We start from the raw sequence: 26,893 nt of genomic DNA, 5'->3' as shown, positions 1-26,893 counted from the left end.
GTGACTACTTTCACCACACTTTGTTCAGTTCTAAACACATGCTACTAACTGCACCAGTTTTAGGCTCTAGACATTTTGTCTCTTTGTTTAATGCAAGCTTCTACTCCACACTTACACATAACGAAACCATATGGGGCAGGCAAACCTTGGGGCAATGGATAAAAATCCTTCCCTGTTTCTTCCCCAAGACAGATAGATGGTCCTTAGACACAAATCTTAAGGCTTTTCAGTTGGTCCCACAGGGTAGTACAACTAGTACCCAACTCAATGATGCATTTTTACATGGGTTCTCCAATCTTCCCTTTTAATTTCCATATCCCTCATCCTGCTCCCTAGGATTACATTCTTAAATAAGCTACATTCTTTTTTAAAATATAATTTCAACTTTTATTTTAGATTCAGAGGGTTCATGTGGAGGTTTGTTACATGGATATATTGTGTAATGCTCACGTTTGGGCTATGATTGATCCTGTCAAACAGGCAGTAAGCATAATACTCAGTGGTTAGTTTTTCAACCCTTTCCTCCTCCCTCCCACCTCTAGTAGTCCCCAGTGTTTATTGCTGCCATCATTAAATCAGCTACATTCCTAAACTAAAACTAATTGGTCTCTGCTTAAAGGAAACTCATATGATGCCTCCATGGGATTTTAACCTCCTAGTATTACTTCCCAATAATACTCAACGGTCTACTTCAGCTTCTAGCTGAAATACTCTTAAAATGGCAAGTAAAAAAGTTGTATTAATAAATTTGTAAGACAAAGAGTGGGAAAAAAGACTAGGCAAAGGACAGGGACAGTAAATATAAAAGTGAGTGAAGAAGTAATAAAAGATTTAGATGAGAAGAGATTGAAGTCTTAAGTTTACACATATATGAAAATCGGGGGGGCGGGGAGTTTATGTCCATGCGATCCAGAATATTTGTACATTTGTGTGTGTACAGACCAAGTGTATGGGGAGAGGGACTAAAACAAGATACCAGTGGATTCTCATTTAAAACTCTGGAATGGCTCAGATAACTGGTACCACTCCATGGGTGCTGTTTAGTAAGGCTAAATAAATCTTTTTTTTTTTTTTGAGGCAGAGTCTCACTTTGTTGCCCAGGATGGAGTGCAGTGGCATGATACCAGCTCACTATACCTACACTTCCAGGGTTCAAGTGACCTGCCTCAGCCTCCCGAGTAGCTGGGATTACAGATGTGTGCCCACCATGCCTGGCTAATTTTTATATTTTTAGTGGAGACGGGGTTTCGCCATGTTGGCCAAGCTGGTCTAAACTCCTGGTCTCAAGTGGTCCACCTGCTTCAGCCTCTCAAAGTGCTAGGATTACAGGTGAGCCACCATACCCAGTTAGAAGCCACTTATGAGAAAAATTCCACAGGAAGGTCTCAAAGGATTCACTTGAGAGTTATAAACTAATGATTTCATGGTTGATCTGAGTTTATAAATACCCATTATTCTACTTTCTCCCTCTTCTCTACCATTCCTCCAAAATATATCTATGATAAATTCACCAATGCAATAAATGCAATCTAAAGGAACTCTTGTTAAACCTGTTATCTGGCCTTTTCCTGATAACAATCACAAATGTCACCAATCTCTTTTTTTATTGGATTCAAAAGAAAAGAATGAAAGAGTGGGAAAGAAGACTAGCCAAAGGATGGGGGCAGTAAGTTTAAAAGTGAGTGAAGATGTAATAAAAGATTTAGTAGAACAGAACAAGTTGAAGTTTAATGGTTTTAAGTCTCCTAATTTCTAGTTTATGCTTCTTTCTTTATATTTTCAATTTTGGATACCCGAAGTGGTCCAATGGATGGGACCCACTACATCCATCCATTTGGTTCTCCTTTCTATCTCCTATTTCTTTGCTGAGCCTTTCTAACTTTTTTTTATTTGTTTCAAGTGTGTTAGCAACTGCTCCCTGAAGCATTTTACAGTAGAGGCATGAGCCATCACATCCAGCTAATTTTCTTTGTTTTTGGTAGAGACAAATTCTCACTATGTTGCAAAGGCTAGTCTTAAATTCCTGACCTCAAGCAACCTGCCTCAGCCTCCCAAAGCACTGAGATTTCAGGCATAGTCACCATGCCCTGACTTATATATCTTTCTTTACAATATTAGTTTATCATTCAGTGAATGCCTCTATTCAAGTAACTGCTTAGGCAATTACCAGATCAAGTCAATCAACCTTAAACCAATACACTGGACTATCCTCAAATGATGCAAAAAGCAGAAACCCATATAGACCATTTCAGGTATCCAAAATGGAAAGTACAAAGAAAGAAGCACAAACTAGAAATTAGGAAACTTCAAACCATTAGGCTGCTTTGTGAAATGAGACACATCGCGGTTTCTTTTTTATATAATCAAGAAAATTGGGTACCTATCTGATGACCAAGGTGAGAATAATGCCAACAGACAGAACTGAAGGTACACAGGTCAAGATTATCTAACTTGTTTTTGGTTAAAATTTAACATACAAATACAGTCATGGATATCATCATCGGCCAAATATTACTGTTAAGAAAACAAAGGACATATAATATAAAATGGCAAATAGTTTAATTTGTGGCATTCAAAGTGAATATATTTGTCGCTAGATACTTGGGCTGTGACAGCTCTTGCACAGGAAGTTAGTGAATCTAGACTTTTAATAAGCAATACAGATGCATGAAAACAGTTACTGAGCAGACAAGTGACAATATATATTAGAAAGACATAGTAACTCAATTGGAAAAAATGATCAGTGAAGTTGCACCTTCATTTTAACGATAGACCATCCTTATTACCAGAGTAATAGAAAGCTCACTATTTTTGATGATGTTTAAACTGTAGAGAACGCATTCTAGAAACAATGTTCTTCTCCTCATATAAATTACAAGATTTATTAAATAAATTTATTAAATAAACACATAAAAAACAAAGACTTTATGAACTCATAAGTTATTTATATTTGTTACTGTCATATTGTTCTCAAAAATTCTTCATTGAAAATAGTAAAAGGTAAGCTTTGGTAATCGCACTCACCCAAAAAATGTATTGGATGGTTTGATGTAAATCAAACTATTCAATTATTACTTCCCAATAAGATTTCTCCACAGAAAGCAGCAGAATAACCCTTAAATTTTGTAAAAGACATAAAATGCAAGAAGGGTCTCAGCAATTAAAATATATGAGCTCATTTTAAATTATTCTGAAGAAACTTTTTCAAAATTGTAAAGCCATTTTACCAGAAGCAATTGTAGACAAATTTTGTTAACTTTAACATATTAATGTGTTATTCTATCACTTATAAAGGATTTAAGAAATAAAAAACTAAACAAGCCTGAATTATTTCATACTTTTAAAGTCACAAAAATATCAACAAGAATGCTAGTTATTTCTTCTATGCTTCCTTGAAAACATAAACCAAATATACTTACTGTTGGTTTTTTTCATTTATAGCATTCATGCCCTGGAGATCAGAAAGAGGTGTTCTGGGATTTTTCCGGCTTATACCTAAGATTTAAGAAACAGAAAATTTCAAATCAGTGCTAAGAAAAACAAAACATGAAACAATTTTTGTAAAGACAAATGAAATTTAGTAACGAATTTTTGCTAAATATTTCAGAAACATCTAAACAATTATATGAACCAAGTCTCATAACTGTCACCAACATTAGTTAACAATGAACCCAATCAGAAAATTTAATAATGAAATCTTTTATTTCTTCTTTCATTGAAACATTAACTTCAGGAAATACAAGGGTGACTGGACTGAAGGCCTAGAAGTGTACAAGTTCATTTTTTTAATTATTAGGTTTGGGGGGTTACACGTGAAGGTTATAAAGGTAAACTCATGTAATGGGGGTTTGTTGTACAGATTATTTCACCCAGGTATTAAGTCCAGTATCCAATAGTTACTTTTCCTGCTCCTCTCCCTCCTCCCACTCTCCATCTTGAACTAGATCTCACTGTCTGCTGTTTCCTTCTCTGTGTTCGTAAGTTCTATCATTTAGCTGCCACTTAAAAGTGAGAACGTGCAGTTTGTGTTCCTGCATTAGTCTGCTAAGGACAACGGCCTCCAGCTCCATCCATGTTCCCACAAAAGACATGATCTTGTTCTTTTTTATGACTCTACAAGTTCATTTCTTATTTTGATGCATCATTTTTAGCAATAAATATATGTCTGATATGTCATACAGTATTAACACACTGAGAATTAATGTTATAGATAAATACAATGAGTATCAAAGAAGATAAATTGCTTAAGAATTACCAATATTTAAAAAATGTAATGTTCTTCAAATCACGTGCTAAACATGTAAGTTCTGTAAGCATAAGGCTATCAATTTTTATAACATACATGCAAACATTTAATATAGGTAAGATACACTGGCAAAAAAGAAGTATTTTTATTCAACATGACAATCTTGTATGCAGAAAATCCTATGGAATAAAAAAATCAATTTGGACTAAAAAGTTCTACAAAACTACAGAAAACAAATAAATATAAAATGGTGGCTGGGTGTGGTGGCAAACGCCTATAATCCCAGCACTTTGAGAGGCCAAAGCAGGCAGATCACTTGAGCTCTGTAGTTCAAGACCAGCTGGGCAACTTAGAGATCTCTACTATTAATAAAAAAGAAGTGCTTAGAAGAGTGCATGGCACATAGGCTACACTATATCCACATGAAGTGATTGTTATCTTTCTGTATGAGCAAGGGAAACTGAAAAACCACAGCAGACTCTTTCTGCTGTTTAAATCATGCAAATAGTGGCATAAGCCAGTAATCCCAACAGTTTGGGAGACCAAGGCAGGTAGATCACTTGAGCCCAAGAGTTCAAGACAAGCCTGGGCAACACGGTGAAACCCCATCTCTACAAAAAATACAAAACTTAGCCAGGTATGGTGGCTCACATCTATAGTTCCAGCTCCTTGAGAGGCTGATGTGGGGGGATTGGTTGAGCCCCGGAGATCAAGGCTACAGTGAGCTGAGATCGTGCCACTGCACAGTAGCCTGGATGACAGAGTGAGACCCTGTCTTCAAGTAGGGAGTAGAAGGTGGGGACGAGGTGACAGGGCTGGGAAGTAGAAATAGCAATAAATATTCTGAAATGAAATTTTTAAAAGTACAAAATGTCTGCATTGAAAACTACAAAACACCATTAAAAAAAAAATAGGCCGGGCACGGTGGCTCATGCCTGTAATCCCAGCACTTTGGGAGGCAGAGGCGGGTGGATCGCGAGGTCAAGAGATTGAGACCATACTGATCAACATGGTGAAACCCTGTCTCTACTAAAAATACAAAAAATTAGCTGGGCATGGTGGTACGTGCCTATAATCCCAGCTACTCAGGAGGCTGAGGTAGGAGAATCGCCTGAACCCGGGAGGTGGAGGTTGCAGTGAGCCGAGATCGCGCCATTGCACTCCAGCCTGGGTTAACAAGAGTGAAACTCCGTCTCAAAAAATAAAAATAAATAAAAATAAATAAAGGGCCGGGCGCGGTGGCTCATGCCTGTAGTCCCAGCACTTTGGGAGGCCAAGGCAGGCAGATCATGAGGTCAAGAATTCAAGATCAGCTTGGCCAATATGGAGAAACTCTGTCTCTACTGAAAATACAAAAATTAGCTGGGCATGGTGGCGCGTGCCTGTAGTCCCAGCTACCTGAGAGGCTGAGGCAGGAGAATTGCTTGAACCTGGGAGGTGGAGGTTGCAGTAAGCCAAGATCGTGCCATTGCACTCCAGCCTAGTGACAGAGTGAGACTCCATCTCAAAAAAAAAAAAAAAAAGAAGCCCTGATCCCATCTTAAAATCATCAGATCCAGCCAAGCTCTGTGGCTTACACCTGTAATCCCAGCACTTTGGGAGGCTGAAGTAGGCTGATCACCTGAGGTCAGGAGTTCGAGACCAGCCTGGCCAACAGGGGGAGACCCTGTCTCTACAAAAATGCAAAAATTAGCCTCACATGGTGGCACGTGCTTGTTATCCCAACTACTTGAGAGGCTAAGGCAGGAGAATCACTTGAATCTGGGAGGCGGAGGTTGCAGTGAGCCAAGGTCGTGCCGTTGCACTCCAGCCTGGACGAGAGAGCAAGACTTTGTCTCAAAACAACAACATAACAAAAAACTCATCATATCCCAAGATCTCCCACTTGTTCAAATTAGCAAAAAAGAATTTTAAAACAGCTATCTTGAGATATCAAATAGTCTAACAACATGTAACTGGAGTTTCAGAAGGAAAAAAGAAATTGTAGCAGAAAAAATTTTTGAAAAATATTGGCCCAAAATTTTCTAAAGCTGATGAAAAACAATGGAAAGTCCAAAAGATATAGCAAATCCCAAAGAAAATTAATATAAATCATATAAAATTTAGGGACATGAGAGTCAAACTGCCGAATGTCAAATATAAAAAGAATATTTTAAAACAAAAGGAAAAAAAGGTACACGACATACGAAGGAATGACAATGGAATGACATCTGAGTAATCATAAATAAAGCCCTAAGAACATGGAACATCTTTAAGACACCAAAAGGTTGACAGATCGTAATGATGTTAAATATTATCTACTTCATGAAGAAATTCCACTCGTAAGTATTTACTGAGAGATGTCTGCAAAATGACTCAAACAAGAATGTTTATAGCAGTGTTCTTCACAATAGCTCTAACAGTGTATTTAACTCTTAAAATATACCAACAAATCAATAAGCACAATTATACACATTATATGTCATATAAATTATATACAATATGTATATATACGTATACAATAAAACACAACTGAGCAACAAATGACTGATACTTGGAAAAACATACAAGAATACATGCATAACTGTCGCATAACACAATCAGAACACAAAATACATACTGTGTGATCCCACTTGTATGGGATAGTATAGTTTTAGAAAGTATAAAACTATGCGGTGTGTGGTGGCTCATGCCTGTAATCCCAGCACTTTGGGAGGCTGAGGCAGGCGAATCACCTGAAGTCAAGAGTTCAAGACCAGCCTGGCCAACGCAGTGAAAGCTTGTCTCTACTAAAAATACAAAAACTAGCTGGGTGTGGTGGCAGGCGCCTGCAGTCCCAGCTACTTGGGATTAGTCCCAGCTACTGAGGCAGGAGAACTGCTTGAACCTGGGAGACAGAGGTTGCAGTGAGCCGAGATCGCGCCACTGCACTCCAGCCTGGGCAACAAAGCAAGACTCCATCTCAAAAAAAAAAAAGAAAATATAAAAATGACTTATAGTAATAAATCTGTGGTTACCTAAAGGAGATGGGAAAAAGTACAAGAGAATAAGGATAAATTTTCTAACGTAACTCTTTCCTAATCTTCTTAATTTCTTTGTGTTTAGATTTGTCTCTTGTAAGCATTCTACAGATAACTTTTGTTCATCTTCCTTAATTCATGTTTTCTAAACTGTTCAATTTAGTCTATTTTAACTTACTGCTCTAACTAATACATCTGAAATTTTTCTGACATCTAAGTTTATATTTTTTATTTTCCTTAACTATTATATGCTTTCATCCAGCCTTCTATTGAACTGCTTTCTTTGTATCTTCTTTTGTTCCAGAAATTGTATATCCTTAAATGTTTAACATACTCATGAATTCTAACCTAATTATTTCTTCTGTTTCCCTGAAGAGTACAAGAACTTTCAAATATTTTAAAGTCATTCCCTTCTCATTAGGAATGTTATTGCTACCCAATACCTACTTTCACCTTGTTTTCTTTCCTTAATCAAGTAAATTAGGTACTCTATAAGTTTTATGAAGTTGTTGCTTATTTAAATTTATATATACATTTACCAAGTTCCTTATTAAATCTTGAAACTTTCTAGTGTGTTCAACTTCTGCCTTTCTCAACTAAATTTTAAAAAAATATGTAGGTGAGCATCTGTTCATATTACCATCTAGCTTTATTAATTGCTATCATTCACATTTGCCTGGTACATCGCTATCCATCCTTTTATTTTCACCACTTTAAAATCATATAGCTATTACTTAAACTACTGAAAATTTCATTGAGAGTTTAACTGGTGAACATAAACATTTAATTTTAAATACTATCTGTTTCTGGTATTTAATTTCATGTTTTTCATTTATTTCACTCTTTCATTTTTCCCCCTTGTTTTCACTTTATAAAGGTTTCTTATGCTACCTTAAAAGATAAAAATTGTTATTATTGTGACTGTCCTTAAGGCACAACACGTTCAAGTTATTTACCTATACTGATTTCCTAAACTTAGTAAGATTATTTTAATTCAAGAGCAGTAGAGCCCCCTGCTTTCCTTTCAGTTTTCATGCCAATATCTTCTATATTTGTCTCTGCATACCATATGAAAGCAGTATTTCTGATCATACACAATTTTTTATTTTGGATATTCTTAGTTTCATGAAAAATAATCTCTTCTAGGTATTTATTTGCAACTTGTATCAGGCTTCATGACATGTAAACATTTTTTATTAGAATAAAATTTCAAACAGCTAAACATATACATGTTAAGCACACAGTTGGCCAAGTTTTGCCAAATGTATTCACCATACTAATAGCCACCAAAGAAAGATACAAAACAATTCTACCATCACCAAAGTTGCCTCATGCTCCTTCTTGGACAATTCCTCAAACTTACACGGGTCAAGGCAATCACTAACTTGCTATCCATGTAGATTGGTCTGCGTTGTCTAGAATTCTATGTAAATGAAATAAAACAGTATGCTTTGAGGGTAGGCCTTCCCTTAGCATAATACTTTAGAGATTGATCTATAAAAGTCTCTTGTGAATATATATTTTCATTTCTCAGTTAAATAACTGAGATTTGAATCCATGAAACATACGGGGAAAATATGCTTATCTTTATAAAACTGACAAACTGTTTTCTAACATGTACCAGGTGACACTGCCAAGAGACAGTATGAGAGCTCCAGTTGCTCCACATCCTTATCATCAGTTGGTATTTCAACTTCTCATATTTTAGCCACTATAGAGGGTATTAGTGTGACCTCACTGTGATTACAATTTGCATTTCCATAATAAAACTGAACATCTTTCATGAGAATACATATAAATCTTCTTTTGTGAAAGTTTATATTCAAATCTTTTGCTCACTTGAAAACTGGCCTATTTATCTTATTATTGTAAGAGTTTTTATATTTTGTTTTCAAGTCCATTATCAGGTATGAATATTACAAATTGTAACAAATACTGTTCCCCAGGCTATAGTATGTTTTTTGTTTTCTCAACAGCAGTTAAGAAAATTAGTTTTCAGATTGGCTAACTACAATTTGTCACTTTTTTCCTTTTATATTCATGCTCTTATGTCTCATCTAAGAAACTTTTGCCTGTCACAAGATGACAAAGACTTGTTTCTCAGGTTTTCTTCCATTTTAATACAAATTCAATAGTTTTGGTCCTTATAAACAGCTGTATGACACATTTCAAAGTTAACTTACATGTATGATATAAGGATCAAAGTTCTCTTAAAACATATGGATATCCAGTTGTTCTAGTGCTATTTGTTTAAAAGACGAACTTACCCCCACTAAATTATCATGGTACCTTAATAGAAAATCAACTGACTATGTACGTGTAGATCTACTTCTGTACTTTGTATCTGGTTCATTAATCTCTTGATCCTTAACACCAATAGAACAATGCCATGAATATTTTAGTCTTAAAATCATATAAGTTATCCAGCTTTGCTCTATTTCAAAATTGTTTTGGAAAGTCTGGGTATTCTACATTTTTCTATAAATTTTAGATTCAGCTTGTTAATTTCTACCAAAAAAATCTGCTATTATACTTATTGGGTTGAATTCAATCTATAGATCCATTTGAGAGAGAGCTGATACATCAAAAATACAAACAAAATAATTATGTATCTCTCTTCATTGTATTCTTCAATTTCTCCCAGTAATACTCAAGTCTTACACATATTTGTTAAATTTCTTGCCAAATATTTCATGTTTATGTTAATTATCCACTACATATTAAATTACTCTAAAACCTAACACTTTAAAACAAGTTATCATCTCATAAGAGTTTTTAGAGGAAGAAGAATTCAGGAGTGGCTTAGCTGGATAGTTCTGATTCAAGGTCTCTCAACAGGTTGTATTCAAGCTATCAGCCAAGGCAGCAGTCATCTCAACATTGGAATGAAAGATTCACTTCTAAGGTCACTCACATAGTTGGTGACAAGCCTCAGTTCATCGCTGCATTTTGGCTACTAACAAATAGCATCTTGTTTCTCCAAGAGACAGTAATCTCAGAGAGAGACAGCAAGTGAAGCAGTACCCCAGAAGGAAATAGCAGTCTTTTACAGCAATCTTAAAAGTGACATGCCATCACTTTTGCCATGTGCTTTGTTACACAGACCAACACTTGTAAAATATAGGAGAGGAGTATAAGAGCTTGTGATATCTAGAAGGCTGGTTGCCAAAGATGTACTGTAAATGGAATTTATAAATCATTTTCTAAGTCCTCATGGCTAGGATATTACAATTTAATTTTCTATAATTACTTGGTATCCTGTAAAAATGTTTAACTTACTTTTTGGTTTTAAGAGCATTTTTCCCTATTTAGGAAGTGTGACTCCTTCATACTTCCTATATTAATAAATTTGTTGACTAATTCTTTTCAAGCTATGTACAATTTCTTTTTGTTGCCTTATTGCATTGCCTGTGACCTTTAGTAAATGTCAAATCTGAGTGATAAAAGGAAATGTCCTTGCCTTGCCTTGTTCTTAATGCTAGGGAAAAAGTATCCAATCCTTCACTATTAAGTATGAAGTTTGTTGTAGGATTTTCACGCATATTCTTCATAAAGTAGAGGTGGCTGGTCTCTATTCCTAGGCTACTGTAAGTTTTTAAATAGACTGAGCATGGTACTATGACAATAACACCATACCGGCCTACAAAGCCAACCTTTCTCATTCCTGGAATAAATTCCACATGGTCTTCATGTATTATCTTTAATATATTGCTGAATTCAGCCAGCTGTTAGTATGTTTATACCCACCATCATGACGTTATGTTGGTCTGTAGTTTTCTTGTAATGGTTCTGGTAGCAGAATAACATGAAATGATCTGGATAGTGTTTCCTGCTCCTCTGTTTTTTGAAAGAGTTGAAGATAACTGGTAGAATACTCATTTCTTAAATAAATGCACTATTGAGCCTATCTGGGCCTGAACTTTGGGTGGGGGAAAACTTTTACTTAACAATTCAATATTGTAAAAAGATATTACACTATTCATGTTTTCTGTATTTTCTTGAGTTGATTTTAATAACTGTTGACATTCAAGAAATTTTTTCATTTCACGTAAGTTGAATTAATTGCCATAAATGTTCATAATCTCTTTGTCAAATTTTTGATTTACGTAGCATATGTAATTGTGTCCACTCTTTCACTCTAGGTAATGGAAAAGCCACTGTGTAGAGAAGGCGGGAGTACCAGAAACAAAGAGAAGGAGGAAAAGCCCCAATACCTTTATGTCTTAATATTGAAGGTTATACACTGTTAGTTCTGCCACATTCCATTCCTTGGAAGCAAGCCACTAAGTACAGCACATGCCTTATGAAGGGGGGATCAATTTGTGGACATAATTTTAAACCACCAAAATAATGTCCAATTTTTAAAAATCATCTTTTTAATTAAAAGAAGGCAAGAAAATATGTGTAGTCATTTGTATTTTTATACATATATATTAGTTTGCCTTGTTTATTCCTTCCAATAATTCGTGCATGTATCAGCAAACTAGAGTCACAGCCTAAAACAAACCCACTGCCTGTTTTTGTATAACCTATGACCTATGAATGGCTTACATATTATTTAACTGAGAAGCAAAAAAAAGAACAGTCTTGTACCATGTGAAAATTGTTTGAAATTTAAATATTATTGTCCATAATAAAGTTTTGTTGGAACACAGCTATACTCATTTATTTATGTACTGCCTATGGCTCCCTTCACAGACTTGAATAGCTGCAACAGACACCATACTGGCTTACAAAACCTAAAATATTTACTGTCTGCTCTTTGCAGAAAAAAATTTGCCAGCCTCTACTACAGATGCAAGTTACAATCATGGAATGATTTCCCTTGAGCCTGAAAAATTTCTATTATTATTTCCCATATAATACATATTACTGACAAATTCTCAGACTCCGATAACCTGAAAATGTCTTTATTTCACCTTCATTTTTGAAAGATACTTTTGCTACATGATAACAGGACATTGTGGGTAACAAATCATAGCAACAGTGGATACTGTTAAGTTCTCTTGAAGGCTGTTAATTTTTCTTCTGTTGGTTAACTTGTCTGGACCCAAACTGCAAATACGGAAATTCTGTCTCAAATTTTCTGGGTGGAGGTCAGGGGGTGGGGTGGGGAGGAGCTTGACACATCAAACAGAATTTTTTGACACCTTTTGGCATCCATTATTTTTACTGAGAAGCCAGGTGTTAATCATCGCATTTAATACCTGTATCTTTTTCCAGGATGCTTTCATGATTTTCTCTTTACCTTTGACATTTAGCAGTTTATCTATAATGTGCCTAGCTGTAGTTTTCCTTCGTATTTACCCTGCTTTGTGGTCACTGATCTTCTGGATCTGTAAGCTATTATTTGTTTGTTTGTCTGTTTTGAGATGGAGTCTCTCTCTGTTGCCTAGGCTGGAATGCAGTGGTGTGTGTTACCAGCTCACTGCCATCTCGGCCTCCCAGGTTCAAGTGATTCTTGTGCCTCAGCCACAAGAGGAGGCTGGGATTACAGGCATGCACCACCACGTCTGGCTAAATTTTGTGTATTTTAGTCGAAGCAGGGTTTCACTATGTTGGGTTTTTTTATTTTTTTTTCTTTTAACCAAATAAGGAATGGTTTCTGCCACTGTCTTCAAATAATTTTTGACCCCTTTATCTCTCATTTCCTATGGGACTCCAATTAAGGCAGAAAAACTTCAGTTTTTCCCACACAAGCTAAACACAGGCAGAAAATTTCCTCAGTTTTTCTAAAAAGCAGCAAACTTGCAAATCTCACCTATTATAGTTATTTCTTTCAAGGATTATCTCTTATTCAGTTTCCACTTTTTTTTAAATACAGTTCCTCGGGTCTTCCCTCCATATACACAGCAGTCAGCCAGGGATATGGACAGAGTTTATACTTTAATTTGAGTTTTAGCCCTTTAGCAGCTCTCTCAGTCCCACGATTTTCCTCCTAAACCCCAAGCTGTTCTGAAAGTCTTCTAACATTATAAGCCAGTATGGTGGTGGTGGTTGTAGTTTTCTGTTTCTGAAATAACGCAAGTTAGGGAACCCCTTATATAAAAAGCTACAAATTCACAATTCTTACCCATTGCTTTACTACCTTGAAAGAATACACTTTTCCCTACTTTCTGCCTACTTCTGGTCTTTTTCCAGTGCCTTCAAATACTAGGTTATTTAAAAATTTTTTTTCCAGATTTTATCACTGTTATTTGTGGGAGTATTCATTCACCTCACCAATTCACCACTACCTAAAGCTGGTAGTCCCCTGTTTTTTTAAGAACAGTCTTCTGAACTTGAATTAACAATTTTACATATAATAAAATATGTAATATGATATCTTTTTATAATTAGCATTTGCTAATACTGTAGTGGAAAACAAAATAAATTACATAAAATAATAGAAGAGCTCCAATGTTCACAAAAGTACAAATTTGCATTGAGCACACATAAATGCACAATTTCTTCATGCAGCCTATGCTGAAATTTGTGCCCTCCTATTCAAGATCCAGAATCAGGTCTGGGGTTGTCAGGCTAAGTCATGTAAAAACAGAGCAAACAAACCATTTGCAACTATTTAAGAGTTGATAGAAATGAATTTAAGCTCCCCAAAATGATTTATAGACTGTTTTAAATAATGTCCTATGTATTAAAGAACAGAATGGGAAGATGAATAACTGGAATGAGGATTTATTACATTCCTCTTAGAAACAAGAGCAATAATTAAGAATAACTTTGAAAGATGTCTTTTTTAAATGAAACACTTACCTTTGTTCTTAAACAGAGAAAATATTTTAAATAATGTTTTTCAAAATACATTACACATCTTTTTTTCTTTTTTTTTTTTTTAACCAATATAGCAACGGGAACTGAAAAGAATCCACAACATTTGCTCTTAGGAATTCTACTTAAATTCTCCTTTCACTGACAACTGGATAGTAAAATTTCATGGAATTTCAACCAGAAAACTGTGAAATTAGCAAACTAAATCAGTGGTAATTTATTAAAGGCTCAGAACAGATTCTGTAAGTCCATTTTACACAAATTGCTCAGCTGTCTTTGAGTATTTTGAAGGTTCCCCTTATTCTCAGAATAGCAGTGTCTCAACTGTAATCTTACAACTGGCAAAAGAATCAATTTTTATGCAGAATGAGTACAACAAATAAAAAGCAAGAAAAGAAATGGAGTCCAAGGGCATCTTTTTACACCAATTTTATAAAAACGCAAACAAAAAAGAACATGTACCATTATTCTGTCATTCTTCCTCAAGCCAAAACATTAATGTGGTGGCTTTACTCTAAACCAGACATAGGAAAGGCTGGTTGAAGTATGGCAATCTAAGTGGATTTACCAATGATACACAAAAATAACATTTGCTAATGTTGAAATTCAAGCATAAGCAAGCACAAAAATCAGCTAGCTTTAGAAAGGGGTATGAGAAAACTTTTTGGGAGCACCAAATATATTCATTATCTTGATTTTGGAAATAATTTCATTCTGGAGATAATTTCATGGGTGCCTACATATATCAAAACTGATCAAATTGTTCTCTTTGCATTTGGTTTTTCACTTCAATTATACTTCAATAAAGTTTTGGGTTTTTTTGTTGTTGCTGTTAATGAGCAGAGAAAAAAAGCATTGTTCTTTCTATCCATCACTTGGCTACTTGAAAGACAATGAAAACCTATATAGTGACTGTAACCAAGTAGAATTAACAACCCAATGATCACAGGCAAACAGAAAAGTCACCAAGGTTAAAAGAACAAGTATACCAGTATTTTCAAAACAAAGTACTAAAGACTCAATAGAAATATTCAAAGACTGCTGAGAGAGTCATGCAGGCCATGTTGCCCATGCAATCTGTATCCCACCCTGGTGTAGGATGCTCCTGGTTTCCATTTCCAAATGGATATGTGATAACAGTTTATCAGGATTTGTAGCCTTACTGTACTTCTCTTCCTTGCATCTCTGCAGAATCTCTAAGCTCCTCTGGTGGACTGGGTGTTGCAGAAAGCTAAAACTATCCATACTTTTCAAAATTGCACATGGCGCTGTATCATCATGTCCTTAGGAAGCAAAAAAAAAAAAAAAAAAAAATGGAGAAAAGAAAAAGACATTATATAAGCCCAAACCAACAGAGAATCAAGGACAATGCTGCCAACTATATAAGGGTATATAAAAATGTATCAAATAATAGAGGTTATATGTGAATGATCTTTCCAATTATTCTGAGAAAACTGCATAAAAATAATAGAAAAAAAAAAGCCTTTTTCAGATATTCAAAATGTCCTTTTCGGTACTCAAAGTATTGTTAGTTAACACCACACTGAAGATTTTAAATATGAGCAAAAATTCAAAAGCAGTTTGTATGATTTATTTTTTAAAAATAGACTCATTTTTATCAGGTCTCAAATATAATTAGTATACAGTTGGCAACATTGATGGAACCCCAAAGAGAAATATAACCAGAACAATTTACTGAAAGTTAAACAATTATTTCACAAATCCTGCAACTAACCACACTTGTAGGAATTCCAAGTGTGTCAATAATGAAAGTATGAAGAAAAGCACCATAGAGCAGAAAAGCCCAGCAGCCCTTCTGTATTTACAAATTTGGAAACAAAGTTGGAGAATCTGTATCTCATTATCACTTCTTAGGAAAGTGAGAAAGAAATCAGCTACCAGTGAAAAAAAGAAGAGAGCACATTCAAGTAAAGATCAAAGCCCCAGATTAGTGCTATTTAAAGTGAATCACTTAAGCAATAAAGTGAATGGGAGATGAGTTCCAAAAATATCAACAATAAAGAGTTTCCAGGTTTTAGGGTAGTGGTTGTGTATCATTTATGCAGAGATCACCTCTAGAGTAAGGGCATAATGTTCAAATTTAAGTAAGTTTGCTTTTAAAAAAAACAAAGTATATAATAATATAGAGGCAAAAAAGTTCCATTACTGCAATTAAGAACGAGATACAAGAGAATCTTTGGAAAAATCTCATAGCAGAATCATCTTAAAAGTTAAACAGTCTCAGACTAATTCAAAGAGGTTTGTAGAGCATATTTTAGTCTCATTCTAATTCCCTAAACTAAATGTACATATATCCAGAGAACTGGCAGCCACATATAGCAAACGAGAGGAAATCTAATAATACCATAAATCACATACACAGAAACAGGCTTTTAAAAAATAAAATGAATTTGAAATATTTTTCATAATAAAAAGTATCTGAGCTAATAAAATACTGTATTATTTGTACAATACAAAGAGTCAACAGGTACAAAGGTTGAATGTTTTCAAAAAAGTATAACTAAGCTTAACATCATTTCTTACTCAAAAGATACCTTGATAAAAATACTCTACTGTCATTATAAGCAGTAATCAATCCTCCCTTGATGGACTGCTTGGAGAAAGAATGCTTAGGCATTAGACTACACTGCACTTGGTTTGGCAGTTAGCTGAAAGGGACCAGTTGAAGAAAAAACACCCAGTGAGCTCTACTCGACTCCATTCAATTCTAAATTTAAGAAGTTATTGGTGGCTCACAGCTGTAATGCCAACACTTTGGGAGGTCGAGGCGGGCACATCATGAGGTCAGGAGATTGAGACCATCCCGGTTAACATGGTGAAACGCTCTACTAAACAACAAAAATTAGCTGGGCATGGTGGCACACACCAGTACTCCCAGCTACTGGGGAGGCTGAGTCAGTTGAATAACTTGAACCCTGGAGGCAGAGACTGCAGTGAGCGGAGATCGCGCCATTGCACTCCAACCTGTGCAACAAAGTGAGAATCCGTCTCAAAAAACAAACAAACAAAAAGAAGTTTTCACTAAACTATCATGTCTTTCAATAGATAATTTGATATTCTGCTAGTCAAAAATAATTCAAGAATATTATGTATTAAAGTATGCTGTATAAGAGCTCAAGATACTAAAATATACTAAATTATTGTATAGAGTTTTAAAAAATCATTCAACATTACTACAACCACCAAACTCTATTTTCTATTCTGTTGAATAAACAGTGGCAGTGCCATTTGGATATGGGTATTTTTGTATCTGCGACTGCTTTGTCTCACCACCATGCCTAGATTAGTTTCTTTAACCTCTCTACTGTTCTTGCATTCTGCTTTCTATACCTTCTTTCTACAACTTTGAGTATCATTTTTCAGACTGTGATACAACTTCTAAATCTTAAACTAATATTCCTCTTGTTTGTTATATGTACCAACCCTCTGCCAAGGTGGTGTGGTTTCCTAGAATGGTTTATATTTTCAGTGGGGGTTATTTTCTATGGAATTTCAACTTTTTTTTTTTTTTTTTTTTTTTTGAGACAGAGTGTTGCTCTGTCACCAGGCTGGAGTTCAGTGGCACGATCTTGGCTCACTGCAACCTCTGCCTCCCAGGTTCAAGCAATTCTCCTGCCTCAGCCTACCAAGTAGCTGGGACTACAGGCGTGCACCATCACGCCCAGCTAATTTTTATATTTTTAGCAGAGACAAGGTTTCACTGTGTTGGCCAGGATGGTCTCAATCTCCTGACCTCATGATCAACCTGCCTTGGCCTCCCAAAGTGCTGGGATTACAGGCATGAACCACCATGTCTGGCCATCATCAACTCTTAAAGGGGATTTATTCAGTATTAGCTTATGCTAGTTGCAGGTCTAGTTTTGATGGTAATTTCTTAGTTTGAGATTATACACCAAACACATAGTATAAATTCAGACCCCATACTCACATATGGTGCAGATGTGGGTGTTGATTTTTTTAAAGGTACCTTTCTTGGAAATTGTACTTCTTTGACATATAATAATGAGAACCAAGCATGGTGGCTCACACCCTGTAATCCAAGACACTTGGGAGGCTGAGCAGGGAGGAGCACTTAAGGCCAGAAGTTAAAGACCAGCCTGGGAAACACAGCAAGATCCCACCCCTAAAAACAAATTTTAAAAAAGAGAAAGGCCAGAGCAGTGACTCACACCTGTAATCCCAGCACTTCAGGAGGCCAAGGTGGGCAGATCATGAGGTCAGGAGATTGAGACTATCTTGGCTAACATGGTTAAACCCTAACTCTAACTAAAAATATAAAAATTAGCTGGGCATAGTGGTGCACACCTGTAGTCCCAGCTACTTGGAAAGCTGAGGCAGGAGAACTTGCTGAACCCGGGAGGCGGAGGTTGCAGTGAACTGAGATCGAGTCACTGCATTCCAGCCTGGCGAAAGAGAGAGACTCCATCTCAAAAGTAAAAAAAGATCAGGTATGGTATCATGTGCCTCCTGCTCCAGTGTCTTGAGAGGCTGAAGTAGAAAGATCACATGAGCCCAGGAGTTTGAGGTTACAGTGAGCTGTGGTAGCACCACTGCATTCCAACCCAGGCAACACAGTGAAACCCCGGCTCTTTAAAAAGAAAATCTGTATATCTATCTATCTATCTATCTATCTATCTATCTATCTATCTATCTATCATATCATATATACATAGCATATATGTATGTGGCATATTGGCATATATAACATATATACATATATATGCTACATATATACATGTATACACACACACACACACACACACACACACACACACACACACACACACATATACACCACAGTCTCTGCTTCCCAGGTTCAAGCAATTCTCCTGCCTCAGCCTCCAAAGTAGCTGATATTACAGGTGTGTGCCACCACGTCTGGCTAATTTTTTACATTTAGTAGAAATGGGGTTTCTCCATGTTGGTCAGACTGGTCTCGAACTCCTGACCTCAGGTGACCCACCTGCGTCGGCCTCCCAAGGTGGTGGGATTACAGGTGTGAGTAACCATGCCCAGCCTCTTTTCTTGTGATGTTTTGTCTGCAGGTAATACTGCCTCACAGAATTGTATAAAATATCTTCCTTCATATTCTGTTTTTTTGGAAGAGCTTATGAAGGATTAGTGTTAATTCTTCTTTAAGTATTTGGAAGAATTCAACAGTGAATTCACTTGTCCTTGGCTTTTCTTTGTAGGAAGTTATTACGAATTCTCTTTCTTTGTTACACATCTATTCAAATTTTCTGTTTCTTTTGGAATAAGTTTTGTTTGTTTATGTCAAAGAATGTGTCCATTTCAACTGGGCTCTAACTTGTTGCCATATAACCATTGATACTGTTATAATTCTTTGTTACTTCCATAAATTCAGTAAAACTGTCACCTTCCTTTCATTACTGAAATCAGCAAACAGAAGTCTTCTTTATTTCTTGGTCAGTATAGCTCAAGGTCCATCAATTTCATTTATCTTTTTAGAGAACCAACCTGGTTTTGTTTTCTCTTCTCTATTTCATTTATTGCAGATCTACTCTTTATTATATCCTTCCTTCCGTGTGCTTTGGATCTAGTTTTTTTTTTTTCCCCCAGATTCTTAAGGTAGAGCATTAGCTAACTGATTTGAGATCTTTCTTCTTTTCTAAATATAGATATTTAAAGCTATAAACTTCCCTCCAAATACTACTTTAGCTGTATCCTGTAAGTTTTAGTGTATTGTTTTTGCCTCTACTCATCTCAAAGTATTTTCTAATCTTGTGATTTCTTCTTCAACCCACAGGCTATCTGAAAGTATGCTGTTTAATTTCCACATATTAAAACATTTCTGTTTATTGTTTCATTACTGCTTTCCTTTGTATTAAATAGATGTTTTCAGTCAAGTGTGATGGTTCACACCTGTAATCCCAGCACTCTGGGTGGCCGAGGTGGGCAGATCACTTGAGGTCAGGTGTTCAAGACCAGCCTGGCCAGCATGGTGAAACCCCATCACTACTAAAAATACAAAAATTAGACAGGCAAGGTGGCGCATGCCTGTATTCTCAGCTACTTGGGAGGCTAAGGCAGGAAAATCACTTGAACCTGGGAGGCAGAGCTTGCAGTAAGCCAAGATTACACCACTGTACTCCAGCCTAGACAACAGAGCAAGACTCCACCTCTAAATAAATAAATAAATAAGATGTTTTCTAGTATACTATTTTAATTTTCTTGTCATTTCTCTTACTGTAGCATTTCTTAATTATTTTCTTAATGGTTACCAATGGAATTATAATTAACATCTGAACTTACAGAATCTAGTCTGGATTTAAAACAACTTAATTTCAATAGTATATAAAAAACTTTCCTCCTATATAGCTCCATTCTCTCCCTACTCCTTCATGCTTTTATTGTCATTCAAATTATGTCTTCGAAACTGTATGTCCGTCAAGAAAGAATTATAATTATTACCTTATGCAAGTATCTTTTAAATCAGATTGGAAGAAAAAAAGCATAAAAATATATTTACATACTATCTTCTTGTAATTGCCAATAATGACAGTCTTTATTTCTTCATATGCATAAGTTAGTGTCTAGTGTCCTTTCACTTCAACCACAAGAACTCCCATTAGTATTTCTGATGGGGTAGGTTTACTATTAATAAATAGCTCAGGATTTATTTAACTGGGAATATTTTAATTTCACCATCATTTTGAAGATAGTTTTGCTGGATGCAGAATTCTTGATTGGCAGTGTTTCTTTTCTTTCAGTGCTTCAAATGCCATCCTGCTACCATCTAGTCCCAATGGTTTCTGTTTTTTAAAAAATGTACCTATCGAGTTTGTAATAGGAAACCCAATGGTTTCTGACAATAAATCAGCTGTTAATCTTATTGAAGATTTTTTGTACAAGATGAGTTGGTTTTCTTTTGCTGTTTTCAATATTCTCTCTGTCTCTGGATACTTTTATTATGATGTATCTAAATTTGGATCTCTTTGAATCTACCCTCCTTGTAATTCACTGGGCTTTTTGGAGGTATAGATTAATAATAGTCTTTCACCAAATTTAAATAGTTTATGGCCATTATCTCTTCAAATATTTTTTCTGCTCCTTTTTCTTCTTACTTTCTGGATTCTCAGAAATTGGTATGCTTGATGATTGATGATATCCAACAGGTCTCTGAGGCTCTGATCATTTTTCTTCATTTTTTCTCCTATCTGTTCTTTTAGCTCGATAATCTCAATTATCTGTCTTCAAGTTCACTGATTCTTTCTTCCTCTGTCTGTTCAAATCTGTTGAACTCCTCTACCCAATATTTCATTTCAGTGATTGTATTTTTTCCCAAATTATATTGGAGGGAAGAGTTATAAAATGTTTAAAAAAATACATTTATATATTTAACTATGTATTGACATAAATATTTACACATATGTAACTTTTAACATTTTATTAATATTCCCTATTTTCCCTTAGCTCCTCAGACACTGTTGCCAGCTTTAGCTCTCTGAATATACTTGAAATAGCTTAAAGTTTTCATTAAGCTCAATGTCTGGCTTTCCTCAAGGATGGTTTCTATTGATTCTTTCCTTCCTGTGTACAGCTCATACTTTCTATGTTTCATAATTTTGTGTTAAACATTGGATGTTTTAAAACGTAATTCTGGAAATTAGGTTTTCCCTCATCCCTAGGGCATGCTGTTATTGCTGTCTCTTGTAGTGTTTTTAAGAACAATTTTCCTGAACTAATTCTGTAAAGTTTGTACTCTTTGTCTCATGTGACCATTAAAGTCTCTGTTCAGTTAGCTTGTGGTTATGCAATGATTGAACAGAGATATCCTACCTGCCTAAAAACTAGTAAGTCTCCCAGGCTTTGTCAAGAGTCAATGTCTGAGTTGAGGCACACCAGTGACACTTGGATAGGGAGCTTATAAACTCTGCCTTGGCCTTCACTTCCTGCTTGCTCAGAGCCTCAAAGTTATTCAGTGAGCAATCAGGACATCATTGGTCTTTCTCGAGAATACACATAGCCCCATATATATGCACAGCTATCTAGATTCCCAGGAATACGTTGTTGGAACTTTTCAAGGCCATTATGGAGATCTCACTCCCCAGCTTTTTCTTTTAAGTGTTTTGGTTAGGCTACTGGTTGTCTCATTGTTATCTACTGCCACAGGCAGCTGTGATGTTCAACAATTTATTCTGTTTGCTTTGCACAATGCCCCTGGGGGCTAAAGGCTTTTCACAGTGGGCAAACTCCAAGTGAGGTTGAACAAATATAGTCTAGTAAGTAGGGTATTCAGGAAATCAACCAGTAGGTTGAATAATAAAAATTCTCTGGGAATGGGGCACTGAAGGAGCTCAAATCCCTTCTGCCCCCTCCAAGTGGTTGCCACACTGCTGATTTCCACCATGATTCCAGGCTGTTGGTTTTCTAGGCTACCATGGATCTGAAGAGGAAGGGAGGTGAACATTACATGTTAAAATGCCACAAAGTATGCTGTCTTTACTGATATTCAGTCTTTTTTCTTGTATAAACACTTCTCAGGTTGCTGTGCGCCTTTGATTAATTTCCAGAGTTCTGACAAAGTTGTTTTGACAATTTTTGCCAGTTTTCTCTTTGCCGTTATAAAAAAATTTGTAGAGGTCCTTAGCCCAGCATTTCACTGATGTCAATCCAAAACTCTTAATTGCCATACTATACTGTCCCATGCAGAAGTAATGTATTAAAAATAGGTCCTGTTTTTGTTTTTTTTAACAAAAGTCTATTTAAATCTCTTAAGTGCTAGGAAGAATTGTGGACAGAGTACAGCACAGAGATTCTAGACTTATGGTAATATTCAAATCAATTTTAGTATCTGGTCATTTTTGAAAATAGATGGTCACCAGAATGTTTCTCCCACTTGCATAAACAGGAGTACATCAGAATCACATAGTCTATTGAGCAGAATGAAGAAGAGAAATAGGTTCTGTAGGAACCCTTAAAGCTCTCTATCTGCAGACACTACATAAATGGTTTCAGCTTCTCTCCTTGCAGATGAAGAAACTAAAAAAGACTTTGGACCCTCTTGTTCATTATCTCTTATCCTGACGGTACAGCTAAATTACCCAACTTTGCCTATCCTTTTTAGACTGGTTTAAATTCCTATTTAGCTATACTTTTATTTATTAATAACTCCAAAAGAACCAAATAAAGCATCATGTACGGCTCAGTTCTACCCACTGTATAATTCCCAATTAGATTATGATTTCTGCTATATCCTCTTCATGATCTTTAAATAGTATTCTCTACTTTTGGCTCGTTCTTATTCATGAGGATGAAATCAGAGGCAAGGTTGATGATAAACTGGAACATCTATTCTCCATTATCCCACTGCTGACCAGACAAATTGTTACCGTTTCTCATTCTACCTCTCAGGAGGGCCAACATGCAGCTTCACTGAGACTACCTATTGATGTGACTCCACTAAGAACATTTTATGGTTTCCAACAGCCTGATCACCATAATACACATTCTACAATTCTAATAAAATTTTCTCAAAAATAGTTGAATTACTTTTGATTTAAAGACCTTAAAATGGCATTGTGTCTTTTAATTTGAAAGTGTGTAAAAAAAGAAAACAGTAACAAGAGTAAAAAGTAGATTTTAATTTGATATTGTAAATTGTGCTCAGTTGGCTTGATGAAAAGAATGTCAAGGAATTCCCTGAGGAAAGTCAGGGTTTTTTGGGTGAACACACCTGTTCACCATCAGGGTGCTTCTTGACAATTAACTTAGAGGGCACTTAAGTTTTTAATTAAGATATCATCAAAGGAAATGAAAATATTCTGTAATTCTGCAGGTCTACATCTTTGTTCTTCTTCAGAAGTATTATTTTTGCCCTCTTATTCTCATCCAATATCTAGACTTGGTCACCTCATGTTTTTCTGACTTCCATATTTTCTATTTCATCTTAATCTGTAATTCCTATTTCATCTTACTATGACTGCATAATATTTACAATTATTATAAAAATTCTCAATCTACCATTTAAACCATTTTCACAATCTGCTAGCTTTTATTTTGCAATGATGCAATGTTCCAACTTTATAATACATTTTTCTACTAAACCTACCAAAAGAGAGTAGGTAGGAAGTGGTGTGGAGAAAATAAAATGTTAGGGTGAATGCTGGCATTGCCACTGATATATTGTAATATAAACAATTACTTTCAGAAACAAATCTGCTCAGGACTCAAAATGCAAACAAACCAGAGTTTTTCTTTTCCTTTATAAAAAGTAAAAATTTTTTAAAGTTTTTCCAAGGGGAAATTTTGGGTGGCTGGAATATTGTGTTTCTTAACCTAGGTGGTAATTTCAGGGTTGTGTTTACTTTGTGTTACCTCACTAAACTATACATTTCTGCTTTGTGTACTTTTCTAAATGCATATTATGTTGAATACAAATTTTCAAAAAGAGTTTATGGAAGCTCTGTACTAGCCAGAAGGGAAAACAAGATTAGAAAATAAGGAATCTAAAGTTTATCAAGGTAGAGAAAATATAGGTTGTTTATCATTACTAACATTGCATATCATTGCCCATATTGATAATAATAGCTATATAACTAGCTTTCACAAATAAAAGATTTTAAATGCCAAAGGAACATACAATGTAAGGTAAATAAGCTTTCATAATAAATACAAGAAAAGCTTTTTCTCTTATTCAATTATGTCTTAGCAGGATACTAATCAATTTTGAGTGGTTTTCTTGATTAGAAGTTTGTCATAATAAATAAGAAAGCATCTTAAAGAAAAAAAATTTCCTTCAAGCTTTTTACAAAGACAATCTCTTAGAAATCACTTTGTAAAAGGCAAAGCAGGTCTGAGATAGTCCTTTTATTTCTCTTAAAAACTGTAATTATCCCTATATACCTACAAAGACCAGTTCAAACACTTTAAAATCTAAAAAACGGAAACTAGGTTCTATTTTACATGTATTTTTAGAAATATACTCTCCAAATACATCTATTCATCTCAAACATTTAAAAGCTAAACTTAAAGTTTTACTACTAGTACACATCCTAAAAAGCTATGTAAGTCACTTTGAGGGTCCTGAGGACACAGGTGAGCCCTATCACATTTCTACTGAAAGACATAAATCTCAACTGCATATGTATCTTCACTATGCAGCAATGGCCTACCTAAAACTAGAGATACAGCAAACAGTTTGGTTTCCAGTAGGTCCAAAGTGCTTATGAAGTTGCCCTACGACAGAATGTGAGATGAGAGATTTTATATTGAAGGGGGAGGCACGGAGAAAAAGTATCCTGCTTTATCCATTTCTAAATTTCAAAGTAAAAATCCATGAACTGAGTTAAGAGTAAAGGAAAAGAAAATGAACACTTCAAGAATAGATGCTCTCATTTTAACCTCATATTAAAGGCCGTATAACTCTCTTTTACAGAAAAGAAAAACTGTTCACAGTCACAAATCAGTTAAGAGATAACACCAGATTGACTACAAAAGCAGGATTTGTCCCTGAGAATCTCGTAGCAAGAATTCTACTCCTTTTTGTGGAGAAGTAGAAAGGTAAAAAAATTAAAAGATGAAGCATGGTAGAATACTAATAACTACCACTTACCAGTTTTTCTGTGAATGTGTCTTTTCCCAGCTTCCCTGAAAGCAACCATTGCTCTGAAAAAAGCTCGGAGAATTGCCCATCGGAAAACAGCTACAGGATCAATTCCAATCATCCCAGAGATAAATGCATTCTTGCTGCTTCTCAGAAGAGCTACAATGTCTGGGCGCATATGATCTGTATTTTTTTCCCGGAAATCCTACATGAAAAAAGTACCAGTGTTATTTACAGAAAAAAAAAAAAAAAACAACTATTAAAAACAAGATGATGGGTGATGACATCGTTTGGATGTTTGTCCCTCCAAATATCATGTTGAAATGTGATTCCCCCATGGTGGTAGGACCTGGTGGGAGGTGTTTGGGTCATGGAGGCAGATCCCTCATAAACAGCTTGGTGCTCTCCTCAAATAATGAGTTTTCACTCTGAATTCACCAAAATCTGGTTATTTTAAAGTGTGGCACCCCACTTCTCCATCTTTTGTTCCCTCTCTCGTTTTCTCTTCTCGCCATATGACACATGTGCTTCCACTTCGCCTTCAGCCACAAGTAAAAGCTCTCTGAGGCTTCACTAGAAGCCAGGTAGGGATCAGTGCTCTGCTTCCTGTACAGCCTGAAGAATCGTGAGCCAATTAAACCTCTTTATAAATTGCCCAGCCTTAGGTGTTTCTTTATAGCAACATGAGAACAGACTATCGCAAGTGACATGTTTGAATAGTAGTTGAATGAGACAGAAGAAATGTCTGTTCCAGCTAGCTAACTGGACCAGGTATCTTCTATAAGGTCCCATCCAATCCTAAAACTATTGATTTCTATAATACATGTAAATTAGAAGAAATATTCTACAATTTTACAGCAGCTTAAACTCTGGTCAGGGACAGCCTCTCCCAAGACATACCACATACAGTAATAGGAGAGCTGAATAAGAAAAAGGAGCAAGAGATTAGAAAACTGGGAAGAGTAAGCAAGGTTAACACCTACAACCTATAGGTGACAATAAGCAGGACAAGGTGGGAGAAAAGCAATAAAAACTGTGGGCTGGAACACTGGGGACAAGGAGAGAGTAGTGGAAGATTAGATAAATAGGCTACTTATACTCTGTAAGCTTCAGTTGTTTGTTCAGATTTTATTCAAGTATGAAGGAAAGCCCTGGAACAGTAACTGGTGTTGAATACATTGGTTGCTGCGTAAGAAATGAATTATCCAAAGAACAGAAAAAAGGAGCCTCGGTATTAAACCAGAAAAGAACTGCTGGTGACTTGAACTTGGTCAGTTGTGATAGCAGAAATGA

At 35.7% G+C, this 26,893-nt stretch overlaps 1 protein-coding gene across 9 annotated transcripts in view; it reads right to left on the bottom strand.

Annotated features, from left to right (window-relative positions):
• The window catches only part of MYO9A (myosin IXA), a 291,275-nt gene that overhangs the window by 114,911 nt on the left and 149,471 nt on the right, over positions 1-26,893 (bottom strand). For 8 of the 9 annotated variants that reach the window (XM_074392722.1, XM_074392721.1, XM_074392726.1 and 5 more), the window contains 3 exons: positions 25,610-25,805; positions 15,177-15,296; positions 3,420-3,495 (listed from right to left, as the gene is read on the bottom strand). In XM_074392722.1, the coding sequence (XP_074248823.1) occupies positions 3,420-3,495; positions 15,177-15,296; positions 25,610-25,805 (392 nt within the window). The remainder of the gene's footprint in view (positions 1-3,419; positions 3,496-15,176; positions 15,297-25,609; positions 25,806-26,893) is intronic. The other variant, XM_074392727.1, reaches the window with a different exon arrangement.

Source organism: Saimiri boliviensis, chromosome 2, assembly GCF_048565385.1.
Source record: "Saimiri boliviensis isolate mSaiBol1 chromosome 2, mSaiBol1.pri, whole genome shotgun sequence".
NCBI classification, from domain to species: Eukaryota; Metazoa; Chordata; class Mammalia; order Primates; family Cebidae; genus Saimiri; species Saimiri boliviensis.
The sequence above is the reverse complement of the archived record's forward strand: the minus strand, read 5'-3'. Positions and strand labels throughout refer to the sequence as shown.